Here is a 27,562-nt window from a genome sequence, read left to right as displayed (position 1 = left end):
TAGTGATACAAATGGACACACGTCAGCTTAATATGCAGGGAAGCTGGTATCATAGACCTGGATGGAAGAGAGAAAAATTAAAACTCCTAAGCTCTATCTTTGCTTTTGCCTTGTCCATGAAGTGGGATAATCTTTAAACTGAAAATTGGAGCAATGATCATCAAAAAGAATTAAAGCCCAAGATGGGCTTCACTGTGAAAGAGTTAAATCTCTAGACCCAGAGTAATGGTCTTCGATGACTTAAGAACTATTTTGAATTATGTTTTCAAAAAATTTCACTTATTTAGGAGTAGTACTAGACTCAGAACTTGCAAAATATAAGACTGAGAAAAATCTAGGTCTCAGAAATCATGAATTACACCAAACAAGTAATCCTTTTTTCATAGGGTAATTCGATGGTTAACAAAATAACTATCACAGAAAAATTTGTAATTCCCATAGAAGAAAACTGAGATGATTGGATTGGAGATATCTATGAGAAATGCGGAACAGGTAACCATGTATATTTCTGCACACACACACGAGAGATATTTGTGGGAAACTTGCACTACACGGTCGTACAATTAGATAAGCATCCGAAGTTGTGGACATGCAGATAATACACATAATCAACGCCACCTGAAGACTGGAAGGCTAAATCAGTACCATTCTGGAAGAAGGTCAGTGCGTGGCCAAGCACTGACCATGGCCTTTCCCTACACAAGAACTTTATCTCAGACTTTAAAACAGATACTGCACGTTCTGGGGTAACTTTCTGGAGAAACCTAAAACTAATGGTATTGGAAAAGAAATTTACAAGTATAGGATGGGGGAGGATACACTTGATCTGAGGACTGATTCAGCTGCCCCAGAAGCATGATACCAATTCAGCATCTGATAAACTTGTTTAGAAATGCTCTGGGTTTTACAGGTCGTAGCAAGGTGAGTCATAAACCCAAGACTTGTTGGCTAAATCAGGTCCCCAGATACACTTTGCTTAGTAAGTCCCTGCTTTAGAAAGTTCAAAATGAAATGATTTTAGGTGGGGAGAGACCACCCCAGCTTAATTCCTACTCTCACCCTATTCTTTCACATTATGCCAACCAACTCTAAGATCTGCCGACCCTTTAAGGCCTTTTAACTTTCATGTGCTTCAGGGCTGTCACTGAGCAGGACCCTGAGAGGCCTTCCCAGAGCAGACCTCCTCGCCCGCCCGGCCGCATGTCCTCTGCCTGTCTTTTGTCTGTGGAAAAACTCTAGTCATTTAATCAGAGAAATGAGAAAACGCATAAAGAAAGGAAAACAGTACGGCAAGACAAAATAATAACAGTTTAGCCATTAAGCAAAGTCAAGGACCTTCAGTTCCTCCTCACGGGCTACAGACGATATTCTGAGTCAGGTCCCTTGAGCTGTTTTGCAGATACTGAAACCGCCACCAGATGGAAGAAGTTAACTGCATGCTGCCCACAAGCATGTAGATCCCAGACCGGTTGGAACCAGAAGGTTGATGATGTGGACTCCCGATGACCTCACCACCAACCAATCGGAAGAGTGTCCACCAGCTGATCACACGCCTCCCTGTCTTTAAAAACCTGTCCCTGAAAGCCTTTGAGGAGTTTGGGTCTTTTGAGCACTGGCTGCCTGGTCTCCTTGCTTGGCACCTGCAATGAATGCTGCACTTTCCTCCCCACGACCTGGTTCAGCAGCTTTACTGCCCCAGCAAGCAGACCCAAGTCTGGTTCGGTAACAAAACTACCCCATAAGGGTTTTTTCTTGACTAGACTTCCAGTTCTTAGAGTAGCAACAAGCCGTCGTCTGGGCAGAGTGGAGCTGGGGCTCCCACAAGCTCCCGAGGACCTCCTCCTGAACAGGAGTGCACCCGTTCCCAACACAAGGATCTTTAGACGTATGTGGTGTAGAAACGAAAGTGGACTATGAGGGCGGCAGTCAACAGTCCTACTTTTATCCCAGACTGCCAGGTTTGGATGTCATCTTCTAAAACTTGCCATCTAACAATTGTCAGAGAATAACCCCTTTAGGAAAAACCTGAGACATTATCAGAGTTCGCACATGTTTTACAAAGGTTAAGTGTCCTGTGGATGGTTACATGTTAATGGTAGATCTAGGAGGGAAACAGGCACCTTGTCTGGAATCCACTGCTTTTCTCCCACTTAATCACCTGCCAACACAATATTGCGGAAGAGCTGGGCAACCACGTCACATGAGCGCAGCTACCTGTTCAGATTACCCAACAAATTAGGGTTTCACCGACGTCTTCACTCACAGGTAAAATCATTTCCTTTATCAAGTGGGTATTTAGTTTGTGTTATTCTTTTATTTAGCAGAAAAAAGTGAAAATGAATGAAGCCATATCCAAATGAAGTCAGGAGGTAGATTTTGGTTTGGTTTTGTGAAAATTAAAGTTTGTAAAAGACATTTTGTAAAAACTGAAGGTGAGCCATCAGGAAGGGGTCGCTTCCGGATGCACGAAAGCCACGTGCTTCTGGGGAGGACTGGAGGGGGTTGGGTATCACCGGGGGTAATGAAAATTTTAAACATATAAACTCTAAGGTCCCCAAGGCTCTGAAAAACAATAATTACTAACATTTCATATTGTATTTTCCTTAATTCCATGGAATAAAGGGAAGCATGAAGGATCTATAAAAAGCTTAACATACTATTTGGGGCACCATGAATAAGAGGAAGATATAAATGATGAAATAACAGGAAGTATAATTATGAATATGTCCCTTGGAATTTATGTGCCCAAATGGCCCCAAATGGAAAGATAAATATTAAAGATCTTTATTTTCTCCAAAATAGACCATAATTTACCTCCAAGTTTGTCTTTGAAATATTTTCCCTTCATATTTTGAAGAGGTGAAAAGTTTCACCCATTTTCCTCCCTGGAAAAACAGTTTCTTTTTTGTATGAGACAGAAAACCTCCACTGAGTACCCATGATGTGCTATCAGAGGACAAGCTTTCTAAATCCTTGATGTCTGGTTTCCTGAGTTCAAGGTCCCAATTAAAAAACAGGGATTTCCCTGGTGGCGCAGTGGTTAAGAATCTGCCTGCCAATGCAGGGGACGGGTTTGAGCCCTGGTCCTGGAAGATCCCACATGCCACGGAGCAACGAAGCCTGTGAGCCACAACTACTGAGCCTGCGCTCTGGAGCGCACGAGCCACAACTACTGAGCCTGCACTCTAGAGCCCACAAGCCACAACTACTGAGCCCGTGCGCTACAACTACTGAAGCCCACGTGCCTAGAGCCCGTGCTCCACAACAAGAGAAGCCACCACAATGAGAAGCCCGCACACCACAACGAAGAGTGGCCCCCGCTCACCGCAACTAGAGAAAGCCCGCGCGCAGCAACGAGGACCCAATGCAGCCAAAAAATAATAATAATAAATTTAAAATAATAATAATAATAAATGAAAACTTGAGCTCTTTGGTAAACCTTGGTTTTGTCTGGTCTGGTTTTCGTGAAGACGACATCTCCCTTCTAAACCAAAATCCACTTCAGAGAGGCTGGTCTGTCATCTTTCGGGAAGGGAAAGGCCGCCCGTACCTCGTGATACTTCTTGGTGACTTTGCTGGGGACACACTGACACTCGCTGCAGGTGTGCAGGCAGCACGCGCAGTTCCCGCCGCAGCGCTTCACCAGGAGACAGCCCGGCCAGAAGACGGTGTCGGTCCTCTTGAGCTCCTCCCGGATGGACACGGAGAAGTTGCGAGGCGTGCAGCTATAGAGCCGCACCTCTTCCTTGAGCAGGTTCAGGCCCAGCACTGCACGGCACACAGGGGAGCAGAGGAAGAGGCGGTCATGCTCTGAGCCTTGCGATTTCGCCAAGCGCCCTCGCGCTCTCGCTCTCATACAGAAATCTAGACATCTCCCGAACAATCGCCCCAGTAAGAACCCCGATGATCTAACTAGGTCTTAGGGCGATGCAGCTCGCAGGCTGGGCTTTCCGTCTTATGGCAAACAGAGCTTCCTTGTGACCCAGGGACGGATGAAGGGACGGCATTGTGCAGTGCTGAGGATGGAGACTACAGAAGAGTTACCAGCTATAAACAGGAAACTTTATAGAGAAAAAGGGGATGACACCTTTTAACCTTTGGAAAAAAGTAAACAAGGGGGGCGTGGGAGGGAAGAATAGAATGTAAAAGGAAAGCTTTGATGAAAACACAGATGCGATGTTTAGAAGGATGACAAGCTCCCGCGATGAATGAAACACAACGTACAGACACTTGTTGACAGAACCTTCCATAATCTTCCTGGCAACAAGAATCATAGAGCGTGGAAAGGAAATGAAGCAAATGAATTTCTGAAGACGGCTGAGCAGACCGGAGTGCGGGAAAGGACACGTTTGAAAGGAGCAGAAGTTGCTGGAAAGCACTGCTTCTGGCGCGTTGAGAAATTTTTGGACTTGGAAATTGAGCTTAACTAGACTCCTTTTCAGATGTCTATTCTCCTGAAGGGCAGAAGAAATGACTAACTTATAACCACTGTCTCTATTCTTTTAGTAACTTGGTTAACTATGCCGTGGTTTATTCTTTAAGAGAGTGCCTCCATGTGAAGACCAAACCAAACGTCCTTTCATTAGACTGTTGCAGTACGTTCTAAAGAACCATTGTTATCAACTATAGAATGATACCGCCTCAGTTAAATCAGATCAAAATAACACGTCATGTTTAACATGAGCTTATACATAACATATGAAGTAGCTGATAATTATTAGGATAAGCAATTCTAATATGATTTTAATTTCTGCTTTACAGCTTTGCCTTTTTTCCCCTAGAAATATTCAAATCAAAGCAATTCCAATAAAATTGAAGTTTTGAATGACATATAATTCATCAGAGCTTTTTTCCTTCAAAAACAAAGTTTTTATTAAAATTTAGGAATACTATCTAAACTATACTAAATCTGGTTAAATACCTTTCAGTAATATTGGCGACATTATAAATAATATTTTCTGGTTAAAGATAGCTTCAGGTAATAATAATCACTACATAACCCAGCCTTAAAAATTAAATGCCAACATTTTTAAATACTTTTAAAGTGACAAGGTAATTAAGAATCAAATGCTTGTTTTCTTAGCTAGGTTATTCTTGAGTATGTGGTCAAGTTTTTCTAAAACGTCAAAGGAAGCCAATGTAAGTATTTTCAAGAAATATATTACAGCTTATGCAAATGCAGTTGTCAATTATAAGCACACGTAAACCATATGGTTGACTAAAACCTCGGTCAAGTAAGGGGAACACGGAGGAAATGCTAATTCAATAAGTTCATTTCAACATCTTATTCAGCTAGAAATTATTTTTTCCAACTCAAGAGAAAATCACTGTTTTATTTGAATATCTAAAGATTTCCCTTTCATCTGAAAAATGACCCTGTGACAGTAAAGCTTTTAAATATTTAAGAGGAAAAGAGTTCATTCTTTCGAGGACCATTAAAGAGAAGCTTATCTCCAATAAAATTAATGAAATAATTAGGTTAAATGATGTCACGTATTTTACCTCATTTCATTTTGCCGAACCCTAACCTATGTCTATACACGTACCGCTCTTTCACTGTCCAAGTTGTATATGAGCTTCTTTGAATCTTTTCGCTAGAACTTAACATCTAGGCAAGGAGCGAGAACGCCTAAAACAGGCAGACACATACAAAAGCAGTTGCCAGAGTTTTTAATGCTTCTTTAAGATTTATCCTTCTTTAGAATGTGAATGAACTCTTAGCTTTCAAAGGATATTCATCTACCTTAAAGAGTTTTAAACATACTAGTTCATGAAACTAGAAAATGAGTCTGTATATGTTAGCTTTAAAATGTTTACTTAACCACAATAAAAGGTTAGATGGATTTCCCAAGTGAACCAAGTTATGATACCTGCTACAATGTGAAAATTTAAACAGACTTTCAACTTAGCTTCCACTCATCTATCATGTTTGACACAAAAGTCAAAAGCCCTTTTTAAGTACTAGTTAAACCTGACTTAAAAAATATGGGTTTTTCTTTTCTGCAGTAGTAAGGTATGAATGAACACGCTGAACCAGAGGAAGAAAGGGAAAATAAAGAAAAGGAAAGACATTAACACAGTCCCCTCTGGGCTAAAAATACAAGTAAGGACTTCACATTTAGCATATGTTATTTGAAATTTATGCTTCCTACTTCTAGGGCTTCAAACACATCTAAGCATCATTAGAATAAGTCACGTGACTATGACTGGTGTCACAAATTCTCCAAACATTGGGTAGAACACCAACACATACATTTTAATAGCTTAACTGTAATAATGTGGAAGTTTCCCTCTGCAAAATATCTGTAAAGTAAACTTAGCCTTCAGATGCTTTATTTCCTTTTCGTAACAACCTCCTAAGACAATACATGCATTAGCTTGTCTTTCTAAAGAATGAAGATTTGAAGCCTGTCGTCAATAAAAACTGGTTTTCTAATGCCTGTTTTCTTGTTCAGATTCATAAATATTGCAAGTTTTCCTAAACAGAATAATACTGATTGAAAAAAATTACGATCACAGTTTACTTTGTCAGTGTTCATTTTTTTCAGACACTCAGCCCAAGGATATTCTATTAACGTAATGCAATCTGAGGGTGGTCTTGCTAAGATGAATGTGGTAACGCTGTGATATGTTTATTCTGTGGAAAATCTATCTCAATCTCTAATTAGAAGCTTTTAAATGTTTTACTCCTCCTTCCTTTGTAGAAAGACTCCTGTGGGGGGGAGCTGGTTTTGTCTATAGAGATGTTATCCCACACCTGCATTTTAGTTTATGTAGAGTTCCAAAAATATACACTGCTTTGCTCACACTTACTGTACACTTAAAAAGTTAATAGTTTTGGCAAACTGCAAAGGGCTTCAATTTGGAAAGTGTTAAATGAATATTTGAGAGATCTGGTTCAGCGCTGGGCCTTTTAAACACACCCTAGCCTCCGGCCAAATCTTCACTGAGCACCACGTGAGAGGTGCAGGCATACAGGCAGGGTTAGAGGGGAGATTTTCAGGCTCGTATCCCAACATCGGCTGTCAAAAAACTAGATCTGAGCTCAGTCCGGTTGACTCCCTCTGCTTCTTACGGATCCACGGGATAATCTACCTCGAATTTGCTAACAAAGGCTCTATTCAGGGGCGTTTCAGCCAGCCTTGCAAATCTTCATCTTCCCGTTCCTAAGTGGGAGGGCAGGGAAGTGTTGTTGTTGGTGAGTTATTTATCACGATCATGTCCTATAAATATGTAACCGTTTTCAGCATCTGGACAAGATTCAGCTGCCTCTGGACGTGAACAGCGATTTCCAATATCGCTGAGAGGAAACCAGGGCTGCTGGTCCAGCAGAACACCGTGCTGGGCAAGTCCGAACATGATCTGCTGAGATGTTAAGTCCTGATCAGAAGGGCTGCAACTCTTAGCAGGAGAGGGCAGGAATCGGGTTTCTTTCTGACCAGTCTGATGCAATCTGCCCCTGTGAGTCGCTCAAATTAACTAAACACTGTGCTTTCTACAGACTTTCTGCAGACTGTCCTCCGTTCTCTAATGGGACCCTGGGTAGATTTCAAAGTTTCTGACAGACTGAAACAGATTGTCTGAGGGCTTTATAACTACCCAGTTACATTTTCATTTCTGTTTGAGAGGGATGCTTTCCAAGTTTAGGGTGACGAGGAAAGTTACCTGACCTGAGAACAGATTCGGCTAACATTATCTCCAATCTCTTGACCATGTGAAATTAAGTTTAATTATCAACACTTTCACTCTTGAAGGGAGATGTGCTCATAGAATCAAAAGTGATCATTTCAGAAGCATATTTACATAGAAAAAATTATCATGGTGTGAGTTCCTTTAGAGCATTATTTTCTTACAGTGACTTCTATCTTGGAAACTACAGTTCTGTTTTCTGGGGAGCCATTGTTATTTTTCGTATTATTTAGAAAAGTTTCTAGGCTTAGGAAATGGAAATTGATATAATCCTGACCCATGGGGTCATGGTGAATACAGATTTTAATAGAGCTTTCCCCTTTTCTAGCCCTAAACCTGGTTTAGCAGCTATGATAATCTCTCTTGAATCTCTGAATCAATATACCCCAAATATTAAGTTTGAATAAGCAATGTTTCTTGAGAAATGTAGCACAGGACTTCATCAAAATGATATTTTTGAATTAAAGAAATAACAGGAATTTTCAGCAAAAGCATCTCTTTTAATCTTCCAAACCCTCCTTTTATATGTATTCTTATTTAATACGTAAATATGCTCAAATGTTAAGAAGGTTGATTATTTAAACTTCATCGGGGAAGAATTTTAAACTCTCCTCATTAGAAGGTACGGCAGAAGAATCTGAAACATTAGCTGCTAAGAAACTTAAATGAGGTGCTAACCTGAAGAGAGAGCTTACCTCTGGATTTTCTTCCAAACACAAAAGCCTTGCCCAGCAGTTGCCATGTGGGCCTGTAGAGATCTTCTAAGTCCAGCTGCCATCTATCTGGTTCAAGATACCGAATAAGGTCTTCCAAGGTGCTAAACGCAGTGACAGCATTGTTAAGCAGGTCCAGTGGCAAAGCTGCAGCGGGGAGCACGGAAGGACTCACAGTTTCCGTCAACTGCTGAAAGTAAAACGAATCCAGTGTCAGACGGCAACCGCTTTTAAAAAAACGAAGTGTTCCTTCTGGACTCACGCACGAGGTTAGATAGGCAGACTAAGGCCGAAAACACCTGGAAGTGAAACTGTATTCAACCCCAGTGAGCAGTAAACTACTTTGCCAAGACTTCATGCAGATGAACTTGGACGGAGTTTCTGTGGGAAAAGATTTTCAATGGGCAAGACACTCACTTGCGTTACCACAAACCATGGTAGGCAAAGATGCCTCCATGGTTCAGTTATGGACTTAACAACGGAAGCCTTAATAGAGTTTTTACCAAAGTTTTCAACTTTTTATCCTCCTCATTCTGGAAAATCACCTGGGAACTCCCAGGTGTGTCAGAGGAATTAAAAATGTAATGTAAAGTAATTAACCCAAAAAGAATAAGAAAAAAATATATAAGTGAAAAGCTAAAGCCTTTGACGTTGGAGAAGGAGTTGTTAATCAAGATAGAAAACACCCAAACCGTAAAAGAGAACTTTGATAAATTTGCCTAAATTTTTTGTAATAAACAGAGTTAAAATACAGACACTGGGAGAACACCTTGGCAAACCATATACCTGTCACAGGACAGAGTACACGGAAAAAAACAAACTCAATAGAAAATGGACAAATTCCAGACAAGAAGCTTGAATGGCCACTAGACATATGAAAACATGCTAAAAAATTCATTAGTTATCAGAGAAATGCAAACCAAAATGAGATATTTCACATACAAAAAAAGAGATACTATTTCACTTACAGGAGATCGGCGAGCATTGAAAGGAAAGGATTGCCAAGGATGTGGGTAAATTGGAATTTTTCTGGTCTGCCTGCAGAAGTGAGTATATATTGGTATCACTGTAGTTGATGTAGCTGATGTGCACAGGATACTAAGTTGAAGATGGATATGTCCCATGTCCCTGTAGTTCACTTTTGAGGTTACAGCCTTTTATTTGTGCACATGAAAATATGTGCACATGAATATCAATTCATCACAGTGGTGAAAGGAGAAAAACTGAAAACCACCTAAATGCTCATGTACAGAGCGATGGATTAAAGTGCACCATTTTAAAAGGCAAGCACCAAAAGGAGGTAATGATTTCAGGAAAAGCCCGTTAAGAAACACACTCCTCCCTTCCCCAATTTTTAAAGTGGACTAAAAGTGGGGAGTGGTAGATTAGAACTGAAATCAAAACAGGCAAAATAAATACAGGAACAAATGCTCCACTTAGTTTTTGAAATTTATCTATTTGTTTATCTGCAGAAGAAGAAAAGGGAATAGTATGGAATAAAACATTTATGTTGACTGACGTTTATTACAGTAACGTTTATAATAACAAAAAGTTGGTCACAATCTAAATTTACAATAGTGGAATAGTTAATGACCCTGCAGTCATAAACTGAAATAGTGGGACAGGCATGAAAAACGAGGCCCTCTAGCAAGATGTGGAGCAACCTAAATGTCCATCGAGAGATGAACGAATAGAGAAGACGTGGTACCTATATACGATGGAATATTACTCAGCCATAAACAAGAAGGAAATAATGCCATTTGCGGCAACATGGACGGACCTAGAGATGGTCATAGTGAGTGAAGTCAGTCAGAAAGAGAAAGACGAATACCACATGACATCACTTATATGTGCAATCTAAAATATGACACAAATGAACTTATTTACAAAAGAGAAACAGACTCACAGACATAGAGAACAAACTTATGATTACCAAAGTGGAAAGCGGGCTGGAGGGGGAGGATAAATTAGGAGTTCGGGATTAACAGATACAGGATATTAGATCTAAAATAGATTAACCAACAAGGACCTACTGGATAGCACAGGGAATTCTATTCGATACCCCGTATTAAACTATAATAGAAAATAATCTGAAAAAAGAAGATGTACATATATGTATTACTGAATCACTTTGCTGTACAGCAGAAATTAACACAACACTGTAAATCAACTATACTGCAATAAAAAAAATGAGGTCTTGGGCTTCCCTGGTGGCGCAGTGGTTGAGAGTCGGCCTGCCGATGCAGGGCACGCGGGTTCGTGCCCCGGTCCGGGAAGATCCCACATGCCGCGGAGCGGCTGGGTCCGTGAGTCATGGCCGCTGAGCCTGCGCGTCCAGAGCCTGTGCTCCGCAACGGGAGAGGCCACAACAGTGAGAGGCCCGCGAACCGCAAAAATAAAACAAAATAAAATAAAAAATTAGGTCTTCTAGGATTTTTTTATTAAAAAAGAAATGCCTAATATGTAGTAAATGACAAGAAATCCAAGCTATGTAAACATAGCATTATTATACCATGATTTCAACACAGATACATTGAAACAAAACAAAGAAAAATCAAGAGCACCTAAGATGTGGAGTGTTCATCTATGGTTTTAATGAGAATGGGTGATTTCCATTTTCTTCCTTATATCTATCCATATTTTCAGCATTTTCTATAATAAGTATGGATTCTTTCTAGAGATCAGGTAAAAATGATAACATTTGCTATAATTAAAAAAACTATCATATCAGCTCTTCCTTTTCATCGTCATTACTCAGATACAGGGCAGACCCTGAAAACAATGGACTATATTTAGCAGTCTCTAACCTTGTCTCCCTGCCTTTACTCTTTCTTATTCCTTTTGTTCTTTGCTGCATAACCCTGGGTTAATCTACCCAAAATAAGTTATCGCTGATCACGGGATGGATTTGGACAAATGCCTAGAGCGATTTCTCATCTGGAAGATAAAATCCAAATTCCTTTCCCTGCACTCAGAATCCTCACCACCTGACCTTCGCTCACCTTTCGCATCTAATCCTCCACTCATCAAAGACAGGCACATTTTGTCCCAATCAATCTAGTCTCCTCACTGGCTGCTGCACATGTCATATTCCTCTGACCTTGACCTTGCACTTCTCCCCATGCTTACGTTGCTGCCCCCCCTCCCCGGGCAAAACTCTCCATCTTGTGATTCACGTAATAAATCTTTACCATTTCTAACAGCCTTTCTTGAAACCCAACCCATCCATGAAACCTTCCCGAGTAACAGGGCCATTGCTTCCCCAAACACCTCAACTGGGTCAATCTGGAAAAGACCCTCTCCAGGCTATCCTGTGGACACATGGCTTGAAAAGCAGAGGGTACTTGCTTTTCAGAAAAAAAGGACATCCGTTCTCTGGGGCAGACACAGCCCCTGCTGGGACTCATGGCTTTGTGGGTCCCGAGCCCCACTGCCCATGGTGGTTGTGGGGTTTATAGAGGATAATCTGCAGAAGTGAATGTGGCAGCTTTGGTCAACACTGATTTCATTCTTATTTTAAAGATCTACTTTCAATAATGTCAAGATTCCGGCTAAAATATTAGCACTAAGATCTTTTTCCATTATTCTATCCAACTTTTAAGAGTAGAAAGCACATTTAATACGTTCCTCTTTACTACCAGAATGTTTTTAATTGTCCAAGAAATGCAATATTGCTTTGACAGAGAGTACTATTATGACTGATAAGTGCAGTATGGATATAAATAAGCAATTCTCTAATAAAAGTGTTCATTACTAATTTAGCCAATTTGGTTCATATTGATTAAACTTATAATGTGAAAAACTTGATGCAACGGTTTTGCAAATTTTTAAACTCTACGCCAAAATGTGTATGTTTATGTAAAGTGAAAAGAGTCAGTATTACTCAAAGGATAACTGAGTTATGACTGTGATGATACAAAACAAATCAAATGTGTCAATCTGCACACAGAGGGTAAGTGTATAGAAAGCCTACACAAAAAGTATACAGTATTCATTAAAGTGTCAGAGTGCAGATGTATATTGTAGGCATGATATAAAATTGTTATTTATGCTCTGGGGTTGGCTTATTTTGCTTCCACGTCTGTTGGAAATGTATAGAGCATTCCTTCAAGAACAATGAAAAGTTCCAACTGAAATGAGGACCTCTGAGATAAAGTTTAAAGTAGTTACACAGAAAAAGAAAACACGGTAAGTCTGTAATGTTGGACAAACAGAATATGCCCATCTTGGGTTCAGTGAAGTATCAGAATATCAATCCCCTCAAATGACAAAGGGAAAAAACAACTTGGCAAATGTTACCGCATGCAGTTAATTGGTTGATGTTATAAATCTCCACACTTTTAAATATTTAAACTAAAATATTTAAACTAAGACAATGCTTTCAAAAGATAACCCCATACACACAGGCGCACAGGCGCACACACGGCAGTCCCCACCCAAAAGAAACAGGAGGGGAGAATTAACTCACTTCCTCTGGATTCAAAGATTCAATCCCGGGACAGAACAGAGGAAGCAGTGCTTTTCTTTTTTAAGGGCTTCCTCATGACTGTCACCCACCCACTGGTTCAAGGAACAATCAAGTTGTTCACTTTTGAAGTTCTGCTTTTCTAAGTTGTCTAAAGGGAGTTTTCAGAGAAAAGGGGGGCATTGGAAAAAAAAAAAGTTAGAGGGAAAAATACCTTCTACTTTTTTTAAGCTTTAATTTCTCCTCTAACTAAGAACTCCTCTTTCTGGTACAAGCCTAGGGGCTTTGCTCTCATATTTAGTGTCTAGAAAATTCTACCAATATCTTTGCTGTGTAAAAGTACTTACGATTGGGCTAAGGGCCTCGAATTGAATTGGATTTGCCTATTCCCCTCCCCCCAGCTCTCTCGGTTGCCATGAAAATAGATGCTTATCACTAAGCTATGGGTTGCGTTATTTAGTGGAAGCCAATGTTCAGAAACAAAAAGCAGTGTTTCTTGGCTTCTGTAATGTACATAGCTAACTAAATCAATACCCCGACTTCAGTAAGCCAGAGAAAAGCTTTTCTGCTATGCTCTTCAGTGCGGCAGCAGCAATAACCTGGGTGGATAATCTAATCCTAGTCTAGACCCTTTTGGCTATATGACTTTGTAAGGACAGATCCTGAAAGACGAGGAAAGAGTTGTGAAATCTCTATGCAATGAGTTGTCCTGTCAAACCATTTCTAGAATGTCAGGACCATGTGTAATGATCCTATACAAGATGAGGTCTTTTTAGTTCATTTCTAGGATGTCAGAACCGTGTGTAACGATCCTATACAAGATGAGGTCTTTTTAGTTCATTTCTAGGATGTCAGAACCGTGTGTAATGATCCTATACAAGATGAGGTCTTTTTAATTCCTTGGTGAGGGTCATTCCGAGTGGCAGCATGACACGAGAGAAGAGCCCTGATCAGGAGTCGGGGAGCCTGCACTTACCCCTGAAGCTACTACATCAGGAGAGGGAATTTCAGCAAATACTGTAACCCATGTGGGCCTCAGTTTTCCCCTCTGTGAAGCATGGCTGCTTAAACCCAGTGAACTTTAAGATTCTTTCCAGCTTTTACGTTTAAGAATTCCACGTAACGGTGGGCTACAAGAGGGTCCGTTTTCTCCGCACCCTCGCCAGCACCTGCTATCTCTTGTCTTCTTGCTGACGGCCATCCTAACAGGTGTGAGGCGATACCTCACTGTGGTTTTGATCTGCGTTTCCCTGGTGATGAGTGACGTTGAGCATCTTTTCATATACTGTTGGCCATTTGTACACCTTCTTTGGAAAAATGTCTGATAAGTTCCTCTGCCCATTTTATAATCGGATTTTTGTTTTGTTTGGTTGGTTATCGAGTTGTACGAGTTCTTTATACATTTTGGATATCAACCCTTGTCCAGTACTTGGTTTGCATACATTGTCCCATGTCACGGGCTGCGTTTTCATGTTGCTGAGTGCTTCTTTTGATGTGCAGAAGCTGTTTTAGTTTGATGAAGCCCTACTTGTTTCATTTTTGCTTCGGTTGCTGTGCTTTTGGTGTCGTTTCCCAAAAATCCTTATGAACCATTAGTGGGAAGGTAACTTTGTTTAGCCACTATGGAAAACAGTATGGAAGGTCAGCAAAAAACGAAAACTAGAGCTACCATCTGATCCAGCGATCCCAGTTCTGGGCTTGTAAGAAGAAGAAATTTGCAAGAAGAGGTCCTTGAAAAAAGAGGAAATTTGGACACAGATACGCACAGAGGAAAGACCACGTGAAGACACAGGGAGAAGGTGTTCGTCTACAAGCCAAGGAGAGAGGCCTCAGAAGAAATCAATCCTGCCGACACCTTGATCTCCAACGTGCAGCCTCCAGAGCTGTGAGAAAATGAATGTTGTTGTGCGAGCCACCCAGCCTCTGGCACTTTGTAACAGCAGCCCTGGCACACTAAAGCACGCCGTCATGGAATTCCCAACTTCATATCGACCAGAGCAGCAAACGAAGGTTAACATTATACCGTGTCCATTAAGTCATTTAACAAACATTTATTAAAAAGCCCATCATGTGGGTGCTGTGAGAAAACCGACAAAAATTCTTGCCCTTGGGAAGCTTAACCTTTACAAACCAAGTATTTTGTTTCACAGAAGAGACTTTTTCCCTTTGCCAAAACAAAGCCAAACTGAGAATTTGCTATTACGAATCACATAAGCAACTCAGCAAGGATCAAACAAATCCTGGTGAGTGTGGACCATAAAAAGGGAACTTAATGTGAAAGAATAACTGAAAAACAATCATATTTCTACTTTTATTATTGAAACATAATGGGCAGCCCATGTGTCTGGACAAAGTAAGGGCCAGGATGAATCAGTGTTACAAGCTGAAGACAGCAAGTGAGTTCCTCTGTTGGCTTCTCCAGGTTCATTTAAAAGATCAACATCTTAGTGGTTTTGAATTTTCTTACGGCTACTTAGATACCTTATGCATTAATTATCATCTTCTTTTTAAGAAGAAGAAGAGCTGACTTCCTATTTGGAATAGTACTATCCGAACTGCTTATAATTCCACGATAAATACCCAGCTTGAGAAAACCGCAGCTTGTCTTCCTATTAGTGTTTCTGCGGTGAGTGCAAATTTAAAAATATGACATTGACGATGAACCGTCCCCGGACAAATACACACACACCGATGTTTACCTTGAGCAGCACAGGGCCTACGGACACTTACGCTGCAGCTTTCCCAGCCAAGGCATAAAGGACATTTCAAACTGATAAGGGGGCTTCACTTCATTCACACCTAACAGAAGGGTTAGGAATGCGGATTAGGTTTTACTGTTGCAGTTATTAAAAACAAAAGAACAACAAAGTAATCATCCAGGTGTGGGGAGAGAAGAAAAAAGAGAAGTTCAGCCTTGCAGCCTTGCTTTCCATCACTTTGAAAGGTGTCTCCAGTCTCCGTTACACCATGTCAAGCTGATATATTGAATATAGGGCTGTCTTTTAAAGAGCTTAAGGAGCAGACGGGGCCCGCAGACAAACATTTCTGCCAGGAACGACTGACGGGCAGTGCCGTAAAGACACAAGAATGCTCTGGAACAATTCATTTAAACACGCTTCTTCCTCCTTTCCCCCTGCTTTTATCTGACTCTGTCCCAGAAGTTATCTGGGTTATGTTTTTAAATGGTTTTAAAGCCAGCAGAGAAAATCAGATGCTTGCATTACCACTCCAGAACAGATGTTTTAATACTGTGTGGGTGAGGCAGATTATACATTTAAGTGAGAAATCCTGGGCAAAGTGGCCAAGTGTACTCATGTCGTGTCTTAACACTGAGCGGCGCTTACTCAGAGAGCATGGCAATGGAATAAACCTTGATTTGTCTACACAGCTGATCCCAGCGACCGTCCAGGCTGAAAAGGGAACTGTGTTTACCCTCCAGCACTTAAAAGCTGTCACGTCAAGGCTCAAACCTGAAGCTGACCTTCCCGGAGTTTCAGGGTTTCAGGCAAACTCTGAGTAGCAGCTGTGTTCTGTCTGGGCCCAAATATGGGAAAAGAGATGGCTAGCTTTGTTAAAAATTCCAAAAAAAAAAAAAAAAAGAAGAATGGTTATGTTATAAGCACAGTTTCTTACTAAATTAGTGGATGAGACTGTTACCAGCCCAGTGTTCCTTTCAGTGCGAAACTTGAGAACCACTGCCGTCTGACTAGACTCACAAATTACAACACCATTACCCCAACTCCTCTCCACCTAAAGTTCCTGGTCTGAGGTCACCCCAGTTAAAGGGTGGGAGGTCTCCTGGAAACCAGCACTTTCCCGGGACAGCTGACTGTGGGCTGGTGAATCAGAGTCAACACACACAGTTTTCCACTTCCTAGGTAAAACTGTGAATTAGCAGCAATGACCCAGACTGAAAGCTAGGATTCCATGGGACAACTAAATAACACGGCACCGAGGACTCCTTCCCCAATGGCATCTGCGAGCGAAGCCAAAATGAAGGGTGCTTTCTTACTGAGATTGTTAAAAGGATTCCTCTGAATCAAAAAACGTGACAGGCCCTAAAAAGCTGAGACGACAGCTACTAGCGTTTGACGGCAAAGCACTACGCGCCTTTCCCCAATCTTGTTATATTGAACGCTTGCGGATTTGCTTTGATTCAGTGCTCAAGAAGGGACCGACAGGAAGACACTTCACAGGAAAGAGAAGGTGAGCTAAGAACTGTTAGAAGAAAAACACGTCTTCCCCGAAACCCTAGAATTAATGTGCGCCTCAAGCCGTAATCCTTAAGGCTCTTTCTTACAGAAATTTCTCTTGCGGCTCCGTATTTATTCAATGCATCACTTAACAGCCATTAAGGGAAATGTTCGGAATGCTTTGTGGGGATCTAGCTGAGAAATGGCGCCTGTATTGGTTGATATTTTCACTTATCTGTTCAGTAGGCTTAATAGTCAGATGAGACCCTCAACCTCATTCAGATTTTATGTGGGTGGAAGACTTTATTTGGGGCAAGAAACAATAGTATAAGTTATTTATTTTAAAATGGCTTGCCAATATAGTGTGACCAAGTAGCTGAAACTGGGAGGAGTAATAAAAAAACCCCTCAGAAAGTTCCTTTGAGGGGAATAATGAGATAATCTAATGGAAATAATTAGTGTGTGCGTAAGGCATGAAGGTCCCCGATGACGCCCCACCCCTCAGGGCTGAATCTAACAGTCCATTTTCTGTCTTCAAGCCGACACCAGGCTCTGCAGACTTGCTTCCCACTTGGACAGATGCTTCTCCTTAGCTGTGCTTGCTGGGTCCACCCCACCTCCAGGCTGTCCATGCTTGGACCTCATCTATCTTCTGTCCGCGTTCCTTCCTTTAGTGACCTCCCTCCAACTTACACGCTGCCACCATCCCCCTCTCTGTAACCTTACCCTGTGCTTCCTCAGTAAATGGACCCCATCGTGTGGAGCTGTTCTTTGCTTCTCTCCTGTGTCTTCACCCCGCATCCCACCTTATCTCGGCTCTACCATCAGACTAGGGTTAGAATCTGTGATCATCTGACTTATGGTAAGAAATATGGATTTGATCTTCATCCTGTTTCTTCAGAGCTCCTAAAACCCTTGGAATTGCCGAAGTGATGAGAGCAATAAGCGTGTCTTTTGTGGTGTTAAGGAGGTGACTCTTGGCCGCACCTAAGGATGGAGGCTGGTTGCCAGGAGAACCAATCAGGTGAGAGGGGTTTGAACTTTCAAGTCTCTGGTCACCCCTCCTGCCCCCATATTCCCCCCCCCCCATGCCCCGTCAAGGAGGCAAGAGGACCAGGTGGGTGAATCTAATGCCAACGGCCAATGATTTGACCAATTAAGCCTATGTAATGAAGCCTCCACGAAAACCCAAAAGGATGGGTTCAGAGAGCTTGGGTTGGTGAACACGTGGAGATTTGGGGAGAGTCATGCCTGGATGGGGCACAGAAGCCTGGAGCCCTTTCCCCATATCCCGCCCTGTGCACCCATCTGCCTGCTCTGAGTGATATCCTTTTATAATAAACTGATAATCTAGTAAGTAAAATACTTCTCTGAGTTCTCTGAGCCGTTCCAGCAAGTTAATGGAATCTGAGGAGGGGGCCGTGGGTCAGAGCACCGGTAGCAACCTGTATTCATGACTGCCAGCCGGAATCGGAGGGGACTGTTGGAACATCCCATGTGTAGCTGGTGGGTCAGAAGCCCAGGTAACAGCCGGGGCTTGTGCCTGGTCTCTGAGGCCAGGAGGGAAGCAGTCTTGTAGGACTGAGCTCTTAACCTGAGGGCTCTGAGTTGAGCAGAAGGTGGTTCCCCCAGCTGGTGCTGGGACATTGCTGCCAACACTGAACTTGGTCTTGGGACACCCCAAAGAGGACCTGAGCGCTTTTCACCACTTCCACTGCTACCATCCTATCACCCAAGCCACCACCTGCAACAGCCTTCTAGCTGGCCTCCCTGTTTTCTTTCGCCTTTCCCTTTGTTGACTGAATTTACACAATTCTATGTCAGATGGTCCGTAGGGTACAGTAAAAATACTAATTTTTAAGTTTTACTTTCCCAGAAATATATATCAGCTTTTAAACATTATACTTTTACAAAACAGCCTTGTTTGAAAGATGCTATAGATGACTCACAGTGGAGCCCGACGGGAGAGGTTTGTACAGATTCCATAAACCTCTGTACACTCCTTACGCCTCCTGAAATCTGCCCCTCCCCTCCCCTCCCCTGGCATCCTTCCTTCTGTCGGGTGGAAGGCACTCCCCAGGCCTCCTGCAGAGAGCAGATGATGGAAAAGATGGTCTCTTCTTCAAAGTAGGGGAGCCACACCCACCGGCCAAATAAAATGGACCATTTGCGTAAGTTACAAATGAACACTTCATTTATGTGTTTCTCTAGGGATCAATGTTTCAAGCAGGGATGATACTACCTGCCTCAGAAAAGTTTTAAGAATTAAGTAAAACAGTATCACTAAACATTTTAATAAACAGTCAAGCCTTGTACAGACTTAGGAATTATCACACACATTTTTTTTTTTTAATCACACACATTTTTAACTGTACATTTCATCGTCCCCACTATGTCAGTTTTACTCAAGATAAACAATTATCTTTAAAAGTTTAGTTCCTGGGGACTTCCCTGGTGGCTCAGTGGTTAAGAATCCACCTGCCAATGCAGCGGACACCGGTTCGAGCTCTGGTCCGGGAAGATCTCACATGCCGCAGAACAACAAGGGCCGTGCGCCACAACTACTGAGCCCACGTGCCACAACTACTGAAGCCCGCGCACCTAGAGCCCATGCTCCGCAACAAGAGAAGCCACCGCAGTAAGAAGCCCACGCACCGCAATGAAGAGCAGCCCCCGCTCACCGCAACTAGGGAAAGCCCGTGCGCAGCAACGAAGACCCAGCGCAGCCAAAAATCAATCAATCAGTCAACCAATCAATAAATCAATAATTATAAAATTTAGTTCCTGATTTATGTTGTTTTGTGTGTATGGCATGACATTAGCTATTTAGTCCATGTTCATTGATACCTCACCCAACATTCTTGTAACACTGACATGGCTTGCCCTGCACCACAGGGAAAACCCTTGTTCAAACTTCTTTCTCTCCTAAAACAGATTTATATTCAGTAGCTATACTGGGGAGTGAAACGGGCATTTTGGAACAAGTTCAGTAAAGGCACGTCTAGGTGTGTTCGTGGCCATGAAAAACTCTGTGCTGAGAAACTTAAAAAAAACCAAACGCATAATAATGTTCGTAACTAACATCTCTAGTTTTCAGTTTTCTGAATTCATATTTCTTGCCTAAAAAGTCTTTATGTGAAATGAGACAAATAGAAACCCCACCAGAAGCGCAGGGTTTCACTAGTCAGGCACACCGTGTAACTGTATCTTAACTACAGTGTATGGCATTGTATTAACACAAACTTCTATAAAGTAACTAGTCAGCATGCAGTGTGAAGAACAATTATTTTATCGAGCGTGAAGTCACTGTCTTTTACAATTGTAATCGCTCCGTGACATTCCTATTACGCTACGAAGTCTTCAGTGACTGTCCACACATCCCAACATCTCCAAAAAATAAAAGTATAAGCAGTTATATGTTCTTTCATCATGTTCTTTAGCGCTGGCCACTGCACTAAAATGAAATTGTGTCACGTGGTCAGCATTCTGGGCAGGTCAAAAAGAAATCACACAACGTGAAATAAAGAAAAAAATTGTGAAATGTTGCTACCATCATCCCCAAGTACACCTGAGATGTCTTTTCCTTCTGTTGATATAAGCAAGTCATGGCTTTGAAAATAGGGACACATGAAAGTAACATCATTCTGCAAACTGGACTGTACGACTCAGGTGCTTGCAGGAAGTGATGAAGACGAACAGCCACTGAGCTTCTGATGGGCAAACCTACATCCGTGCGTAAGGACCGCAACAGCGTTTAAAAACTAAGTGCCAGGAGAGCAACTGACTGCCCGAAAAAATCAGGGGAGACTACAAAGAAGAGATAAAGTTAACCTAGAGCTCAGAGAACAAGAAAGCACTCAGACGAGAAGAACACTTTGGATATTTACAAAGAACCTGAACTGGGAAACAGAAAGGTGATGGGTTAAAAGGAAGAGGAAGGGCAGCAGAGGCACTGCCGTCGGGTGGGAGAGCAGGTGGTGGTGGGTGGAGAGACAGACCGAGGTCTGATCAGGACGCCTCTGTGTGTGCCAAGCTCCACAAGCAGCAGGAGGGTGAGAGAGATTGTAAGAAAGGTGGGATGCGATCACGGCTTTTTTCTTGGTCTTCCTACGTGAGGAGGTGCCCTAGATTGGGGGAAAGGGCATGTAGACTCTGGTGGAACCATAAACAGGGCTTCCGGCTTGAAGCCCTGCCCGTGCTGCTTCCCCGCGATGGGAATTGCCTTGCTCCCTTCTGCACCTGGCTCCCCACTGCTCCTCCATGAAGACTCAGCTCATCCAGGAGGCTGTCACCAGCCAGACTTCTCTCTCCATCCACTAACGCGGGGCTACCTGCCCTTCTCTGATCCCATGTCTCTAGCACCACGCTGACTTGAAACTATTGCACAACTCCTTCAGGGCAGAGGACAAGCCTCATGTCTCCTGGATAATGTTTTGGTTTTATTTTCATTAATTAACTCATTTATTTATTTATTTTTGGCTGCACTGGGTCTTTGTTGCTGTGTGCGGGCTTTCTCTAGTTGTGGCGAACGGGGGCTACTCTTCGTTGTGTTGTGCTGGCTTATCATTGCGGTGACTTCTCTTGTGGAGCACAGGCTCTAGGCATGCGGGCTTCAGTAGTTGTGGCACGCAGGCTCAGTAGTTGTGGCTCGCGGGCTCTAGAGTGCAGGCTCAGTAGTTGTGGCTCGTTGACTCAGTAGTTGTGGCGCACGGGCTCAGTAGTTGTGGCTCGCGGGCTCTAGAGCGCAGGCTCAGTAGTTGTGGTGCACGGGCTTCAGTAGTTGTGGCTCACAGCTTCAGTAGTTGTGGCTCGCGGGCTCTAGAGAGTAGGCTCAGTAGTTGTGGTAAACGGGCTTAGTTGCTCCGCGGCATGTGGAATCCTCCTAGACCTGGGCTCAAACCCATGTCCCCTGCATTGGCAGGCAGATTCTTAACCACTGTGCCCCCAGGGAAGTCCCTCTCCTGGATAATGTTGATCCCTAATGGCTTTTAGGGTCTGGCAGAAATACATCAACGGAATGCTGAAGAAAGAGTATATGCTATGAACTGATACCCACCGTGAGGAAGGGAAAGAAGGGTGTCAAAGCACTTGACTGTGGTTGCATCTGGTAGCTGATGGAGTGGAGGGAAAGGGGGGCAAGGGTCCTGCATGACCTCAAGTACTTCCAGCTTCAGAGAGTGGCTGCCCATGACATACCTATCCAGGTACACAAAACAGGTAAGGATGGAAGAAAGAAAACGTTCAGCTTGGGGCATTTGACGGAGAGGAGTGGTGGCCACCCCGCCCTGACATCACATATGCAGGACTGGCCATCGATGGAAACTGACAGTCATTCACAGGTATATGTTGGTTACAGCCATGGAGTAAGAGCGCAAGAAAAATGAGACTATCAAGGGGAGGAAATCGGGATTTCCCAGCACGAAGCTGCGATGCTGAGGCAGGGGGGCTGGCACTGGTTCCCAGAACACAGGAGCCAAAGGGGCTGAAGGGGGCCTGAGGCACCAGTGGTCCTGCAGCGAGAGAAGAGAGATCTGACAAGTGAGATGGGCAACATTAAGGTGATGGAAGGCCAAGGAGAGGGATGCTAACAGGCCACTGTAGTCACTAAATAGGTGGCCTTCTGTGTCCTTGGACTTACTGACCTTTCACTGAAGGAGGTGAGGAAGAAAGAGGGCCTTCCCGGGAAAGGAGCATCAGTGCAGGAGTGGGAACTGGGTTCAGCTGGACAGTGAGAAAGACGGAGAAGAAAGAGCAGTGGATTTACGGGCAGGTTGACTAGAAGAAGGCCTCATAGAATAAGGGGAGAAATCTGTCTGTATTTCCAATCAGAATACAAGAGGCCTAAGGACGAAAGGCAACTTGAAGACAGAAGAATTCACATCCACTGCAGGTGGAGAGAGGGCAAGGACATCCTTCCCATAAACCACAGGGAGACAGAGTAAAATGTCACAGCATCTCTGAAGGACAACTTGATGGTATTTTCTAAGATCTTATAAGTTTATATTCAGAAATTTATCCTAAGGAAATAGAGGTATAATCCAAGGACATTTTTTGTAGCAATATGATGAGGGAAGAGTAAAATTAAAATGAAATAAAAAACTTAAATGTTCACCAAAGGAAGACTGTTAAAAATGGGATTATACTGTAGGTATGAACAACGGTCCGTCATACTGCCAATACTTTTCAGTGCACGTACAACACTGTAGAAATGAGCTCTAACAGCGTACGGATAAGATTGCCCCTGTGAGCTAAACTATAAAGCAAACAACAATTGACATCACACATAAGCTGAGAGAGAACAGGCAGCCTGAGATCGCCTTCGTTGTTCCCTAATTTAAGATTAATAAATATCTGAAAGTGGACTCTCTGGGGACTTCCCTGGTGATCCAGTGGTTAAGCATCCGCCTTCCAATGCAGGGGATGCGGGTTCGATCCTTTATCAGGGAACTAAGATCCCACATGCCGCGGGGCAACAAAGCTTGTGCGCTGCAACTACTGAGCTCGCACATTCCGCAGTCCGCACGCCGCAATGCAGAGGCCCGTGCTGCAGTGAAAGATCCCCCATGCCGCAACTACGATCCGACGCAGCCAAAGAAAGAAAGAAATAAAAGGAATCCTTAAAAAAAAGCAGACTCCCCGGTCATCACCCTGATAAGAAGGGCACCTCCTGGATGCATGTATCTTCCTGAACGGAAGCAGGAGCATTGAAGGAAGGGGGTTACCGGACAGCTTTGTCTGTAAGTGAGAGGGGTTGACAGTGTGATTCTAAAGAGTGCAACAGTCACAGGTATACAGAAGGTAAAACTCTTCCAACCAGAGTCAACTAACGGGGTTACTAAAACAACCAGCAGATTTCTGCACTAGAATTTCTAGACTACTCAGAAGCAGCTAAGTCACAGTTGAGTTTATTAAAGTTCAAGGTAAATGCATAGATATCCTCCCACATTGTTTTCTTTGTCTTGTCCTTACCCTGCAACTCTGCTCTGCCGACCTTTGCCCTAAGCATTCTGTGCTCTGGAACCATCTTCACACCCCTCACCCCTACCCTGCTCCCTAAAAATCCTCATGGTTTCAGCTGATTTCAGAGAGAGGACTGAGGGCCCAAAACATGTAAAAGTGTTAGTAAAAGCTAACACTTATACTCTATAAAAAGTGGATACAACCACAATTAACAGCATCTTAATTATGCAATTAGGATAATACACACACTCATTCAATTATTTTTATTCGCTAATTTGGGCAGCCCTAGTTGGAGAGTTTCAAGCAAAGGCGCGTTATTATTTGACTATGTTTGAAAAGGGTCATATCCACTGCTGTGCTGAAAGCAGACTTCAGGAAGGCACTTCGCAGGTAATGCCAATAAAATCCAAATGGAAACATTGAGGAGGCATGTGGATGTTCAAAAAAGGGTTTTAGCTGAGACACAGGGGCTGGATGTATAAATTTCAGAGCCAATGGCTTCTGGATTGTATGAAAAGCCATGCGATGGGCTGAGCTTGCCGAATGAGTGAGTTTTGGTGAGGAAGAGGTAAGTATCATGGCTTCCAAGCCTGGCTAGAGAGGTCCTGATTAAAAAAGGGCCATGACCCTAGGGATACTCCCATAATTCCATGTCCAAGGAGGAAGGGGGAAGCAGTACAGGGAACTGAGTTAGGAGGAAACTGGAACGGGTGTGACGATCTAGAAAGCAGGAGAAAAAGTGTTCAGCGGGAAAAGATAAAGGATCAGCTGCGTCCAACACCGATGACAGGTCTGATCAGAGAATCGGACACTCGATTTAGCAATGCCTGTATGACAGCACTGTACATGGGGCACTCCAGCATCCTCGGATTTTGGTCCCCGAGGGGGTCCTGGAAGAAATCGCCCTGGACCCTGAGGGACGACTGCGTGCACTCTTTGGAGATGTTTCAGGTGTGATATTGGTAGAGGGAGGGGGTGAAAAGCTTGAGGAGGGTGAGTTGAGGAGAGAATAAAAACAGAGACAGCAAACACAAAGGACAGTTGAGAGGCGCTGCTGACCGCAGAGCCGACGACAGGATTGGTAGTGGGATGGGGACATGCGATCCGGAGGACTTCCTCTTAATATAGGAGAAATAACAGCCTACTCGTATGCTGAGGGACGTGGGCCAATAAAAGGTCAAAATCATTAAGATGGGGCTTCCCTGGTGGCGCAGTGGTTGCGAGTCCGCCTGCCGACGCAGGGGACACGGGTTCATGTCCCGGTCCGGGAAGATCCCACATGCCGTGGAGCGGCTGGGCCCGTGAGCCATGGCCACTGAGCCTGCGCGTCCGGAGCCTGTGCTCCGCAATGGGAGAGGCCACAACAGTGAAAGGCCCGCGTACCGCAAAAAAAAAAAAAAAAAAAAAAAAAATTAAGATGGTGCAAGAGAGAGAGGGGGGTGCTGGAGCCCCCCGAGTAGATGCAGATAAGAGGGAGGGGTCAGGCAGGCACGGGCTCCCCGAGGTTCCCCCAAGGCTGCAGGAAGGAGGGCCAGGTGGGTAAAGAGCAGGCTGAGAGCTCGTGATCGCTGGTGTTCTCCTTGGGAAGCAGGAAGCAGAAGCATCTTCTGAGAGCGAGGAAAGAGGAAAAGATGCTCAAGGTTTTAAAGGAAGATATTGACCAGTGGAGTCGTGGAGAGTGGGACGGAGGGCGGACAGAGAAGGTGTAGAATGACTGCCCAGCAACACAAGAGAACGTGTGAATCTAACCTAAATGCAGAGATTATCACACTGAGCGAAGTCACTCAGAAAGAGAAAGACAAACACCGCAGGACATCACTCACATGCGGAACCCAAAATATGACACAAATGAACTGATCTGCCAAACAGACTCACAGACACACAGAACAGACTCGTGGCTGCCAAGGGGCAGGAGGGTGGGGGAGGGGCGGATTGGGAGTTCCGCATTCGCAGATGCAAACTAGCGTGTATAGGATGGATAAACAACAAGGTCCTACCGTAAAGCACAGGGAACTATATTCAGCATTCGGTGACAAACGGTCATGGAAAAGAATATGAAAAAGAATATACATGTATAACTGAATCACTTTGCTGCACAGCAGAAATTAGCACAACGCTGTAAATCAACTATACTTCAATAGAATATTAAAATAAAATAAAATAAAAGCACCATCAGTCAGAATGACAACAGGCTTTTCTTCCTGGACTCCATGAAGGGTGTGGGGCATGATCTCGTGGTTGGGTGTTTCCAGAGCTTTCTTACGTCAGGTGCATTTGCCAAAAGTCACCAGTAAGGGGTCAAAAGTGGGCACACACTGGGCTGATACGGGTGGAGGCCAGCCCGGAGCCAACGCTGAGCAGAGAGGACACAAAGGAATGGTTACCTCGGGGAAGAACGTCGCGGGTTCAGAATCACCGCACCCTCCCAGGCGCCCTGAACTTCAGCACGCTGTCGCTGCGGCCCTTTAAGAACTTGACCAAGATTCACCAAGAGGCGAAGCTTATCTCTTTTAGAGATTTTTAACGACAAACTGATACAAGAAGTTTTTATGAAAACATTCATTTCAGCATCAGAAGCCCAGCCAGGCCTGGACTCCTTCATTGAACTGAGCACCTGGCTAATCTAGTCATCACTGTGAATTCAACGTCACCTCTTATTCAACGTGAAACGATGCTGAAATTCAATTTCTAATTTTCATCATTTTCTAACCAATGCACTTCAAAGAAGGGAATCTGGTTAAAAGTATTAACTTCATGGCGAACTTGAAACTTTGCACATAAGCAGCATAATTTGAGATAGATCCGCTTTAAAGACTTTCACTCAAGTCTGGTCACATGAATATTCATGCCGCGAACACGATGCCACTGTTTTTTTTCCTGTGTTTCACAAATGGTTACTTTCAAACAATTTATCTTTCTAAATGTCTTTCCCAGTCACTGATGTGGAAATACTTTCCTGCTTCTGATGATTTTATGCAGAATATATGGAAATAATTATATAGTGGTCCCAGCAAAACTGTGGTTTAGATGCTCTCATCAGCTGTCATTTCAGCTTTGCTACTGCGACTCACAGTCTAGGAAGTGGTTAGTTTTGTTCTGGGGTTGAAAGTATAGAATTATATATTTGTTGATGCTGGGCTAACCTCTTTCTTTGATATTCAGAGCATGGCATAATCCTGTATCCACTGAGTAAAGCAGTTTCTTAGAGAACTTTGGAAATACTTGGGTTTTACTGAGTGCACTACTGCCACCTGAAAGCACTGATTTCCTGTGCTGGTCAAGCTGGATGAAGTTGGTCAGATGTGAGGTTTTCCCTCTAACCCAACACAGAGTGCAGACAGAAAAATGTAGGAATCTTAAACAGCAGTCCAGAAAAGAAGTTTTTCTGATTTCACTGAAGAGTGATGTACAAAATAAGGGTAAGTCCCATACTTCTTCACTCGAAAACTATGTACTCTGAAATGGTCAATGATGTACACACTGGCTTTTTAAAATATTTATATAAAATTTTACATAAGACAGGAGACTCAGAGAAACCAAAA

General features: G+C 43.2%; 1 protein-coding gene across 2 annotated transcripts in view; it reads right to left on the bottom strand.

Annotated features, from left to right (window-relative positions):
- The window catches only part of PDGFC (platelet derived growth factor C), a 219,850-nt gene that overhangs the window by 5,188 nt on the left and 187,100 nt on the right, over positions 1-27,562 (bottom strand). The window contains exons 4-5 of one of the 2 annotated variants that reach the window (XM_067737098.1): positions 8,385-8,592; positions 3,551-3,768 (exon numbers count right to left, since the gene is read on the bottom strand). In XM_067737098.1, the coding sequence (XP_067593199.1) occupies positions 3,551-3,768; positions 8,385-8,592 (426 nt within the window). The remainder of the gene's footprint in view (positions 1-3,550; positions 3,769-8,384; positions 8,593-27,562) is intronic. The other variant, XM_067737099.1, reaches the window with a different exon arrangement.

The sequence above is a fragment of the Pseudorca crassidens genome, chromosome 4 (assembly GCF_039906515.1).
Source record: "Pseudorca crassidens isolate mPseCra1 chromosome 4, mPseCra1.hap1, whole genome shotgun sequence".
NCBI lineage: Eukaryota > Metazoa > Chordata > Mammalia > Artiodactyla > Delphinidae > Pseudorca > Pseudorca crassidens.
The sequence above is the reverse complement of the archived record's forward strand: the minus strand, read 5'-3'. Positions and strand labels throughout refer to the sequence as shown.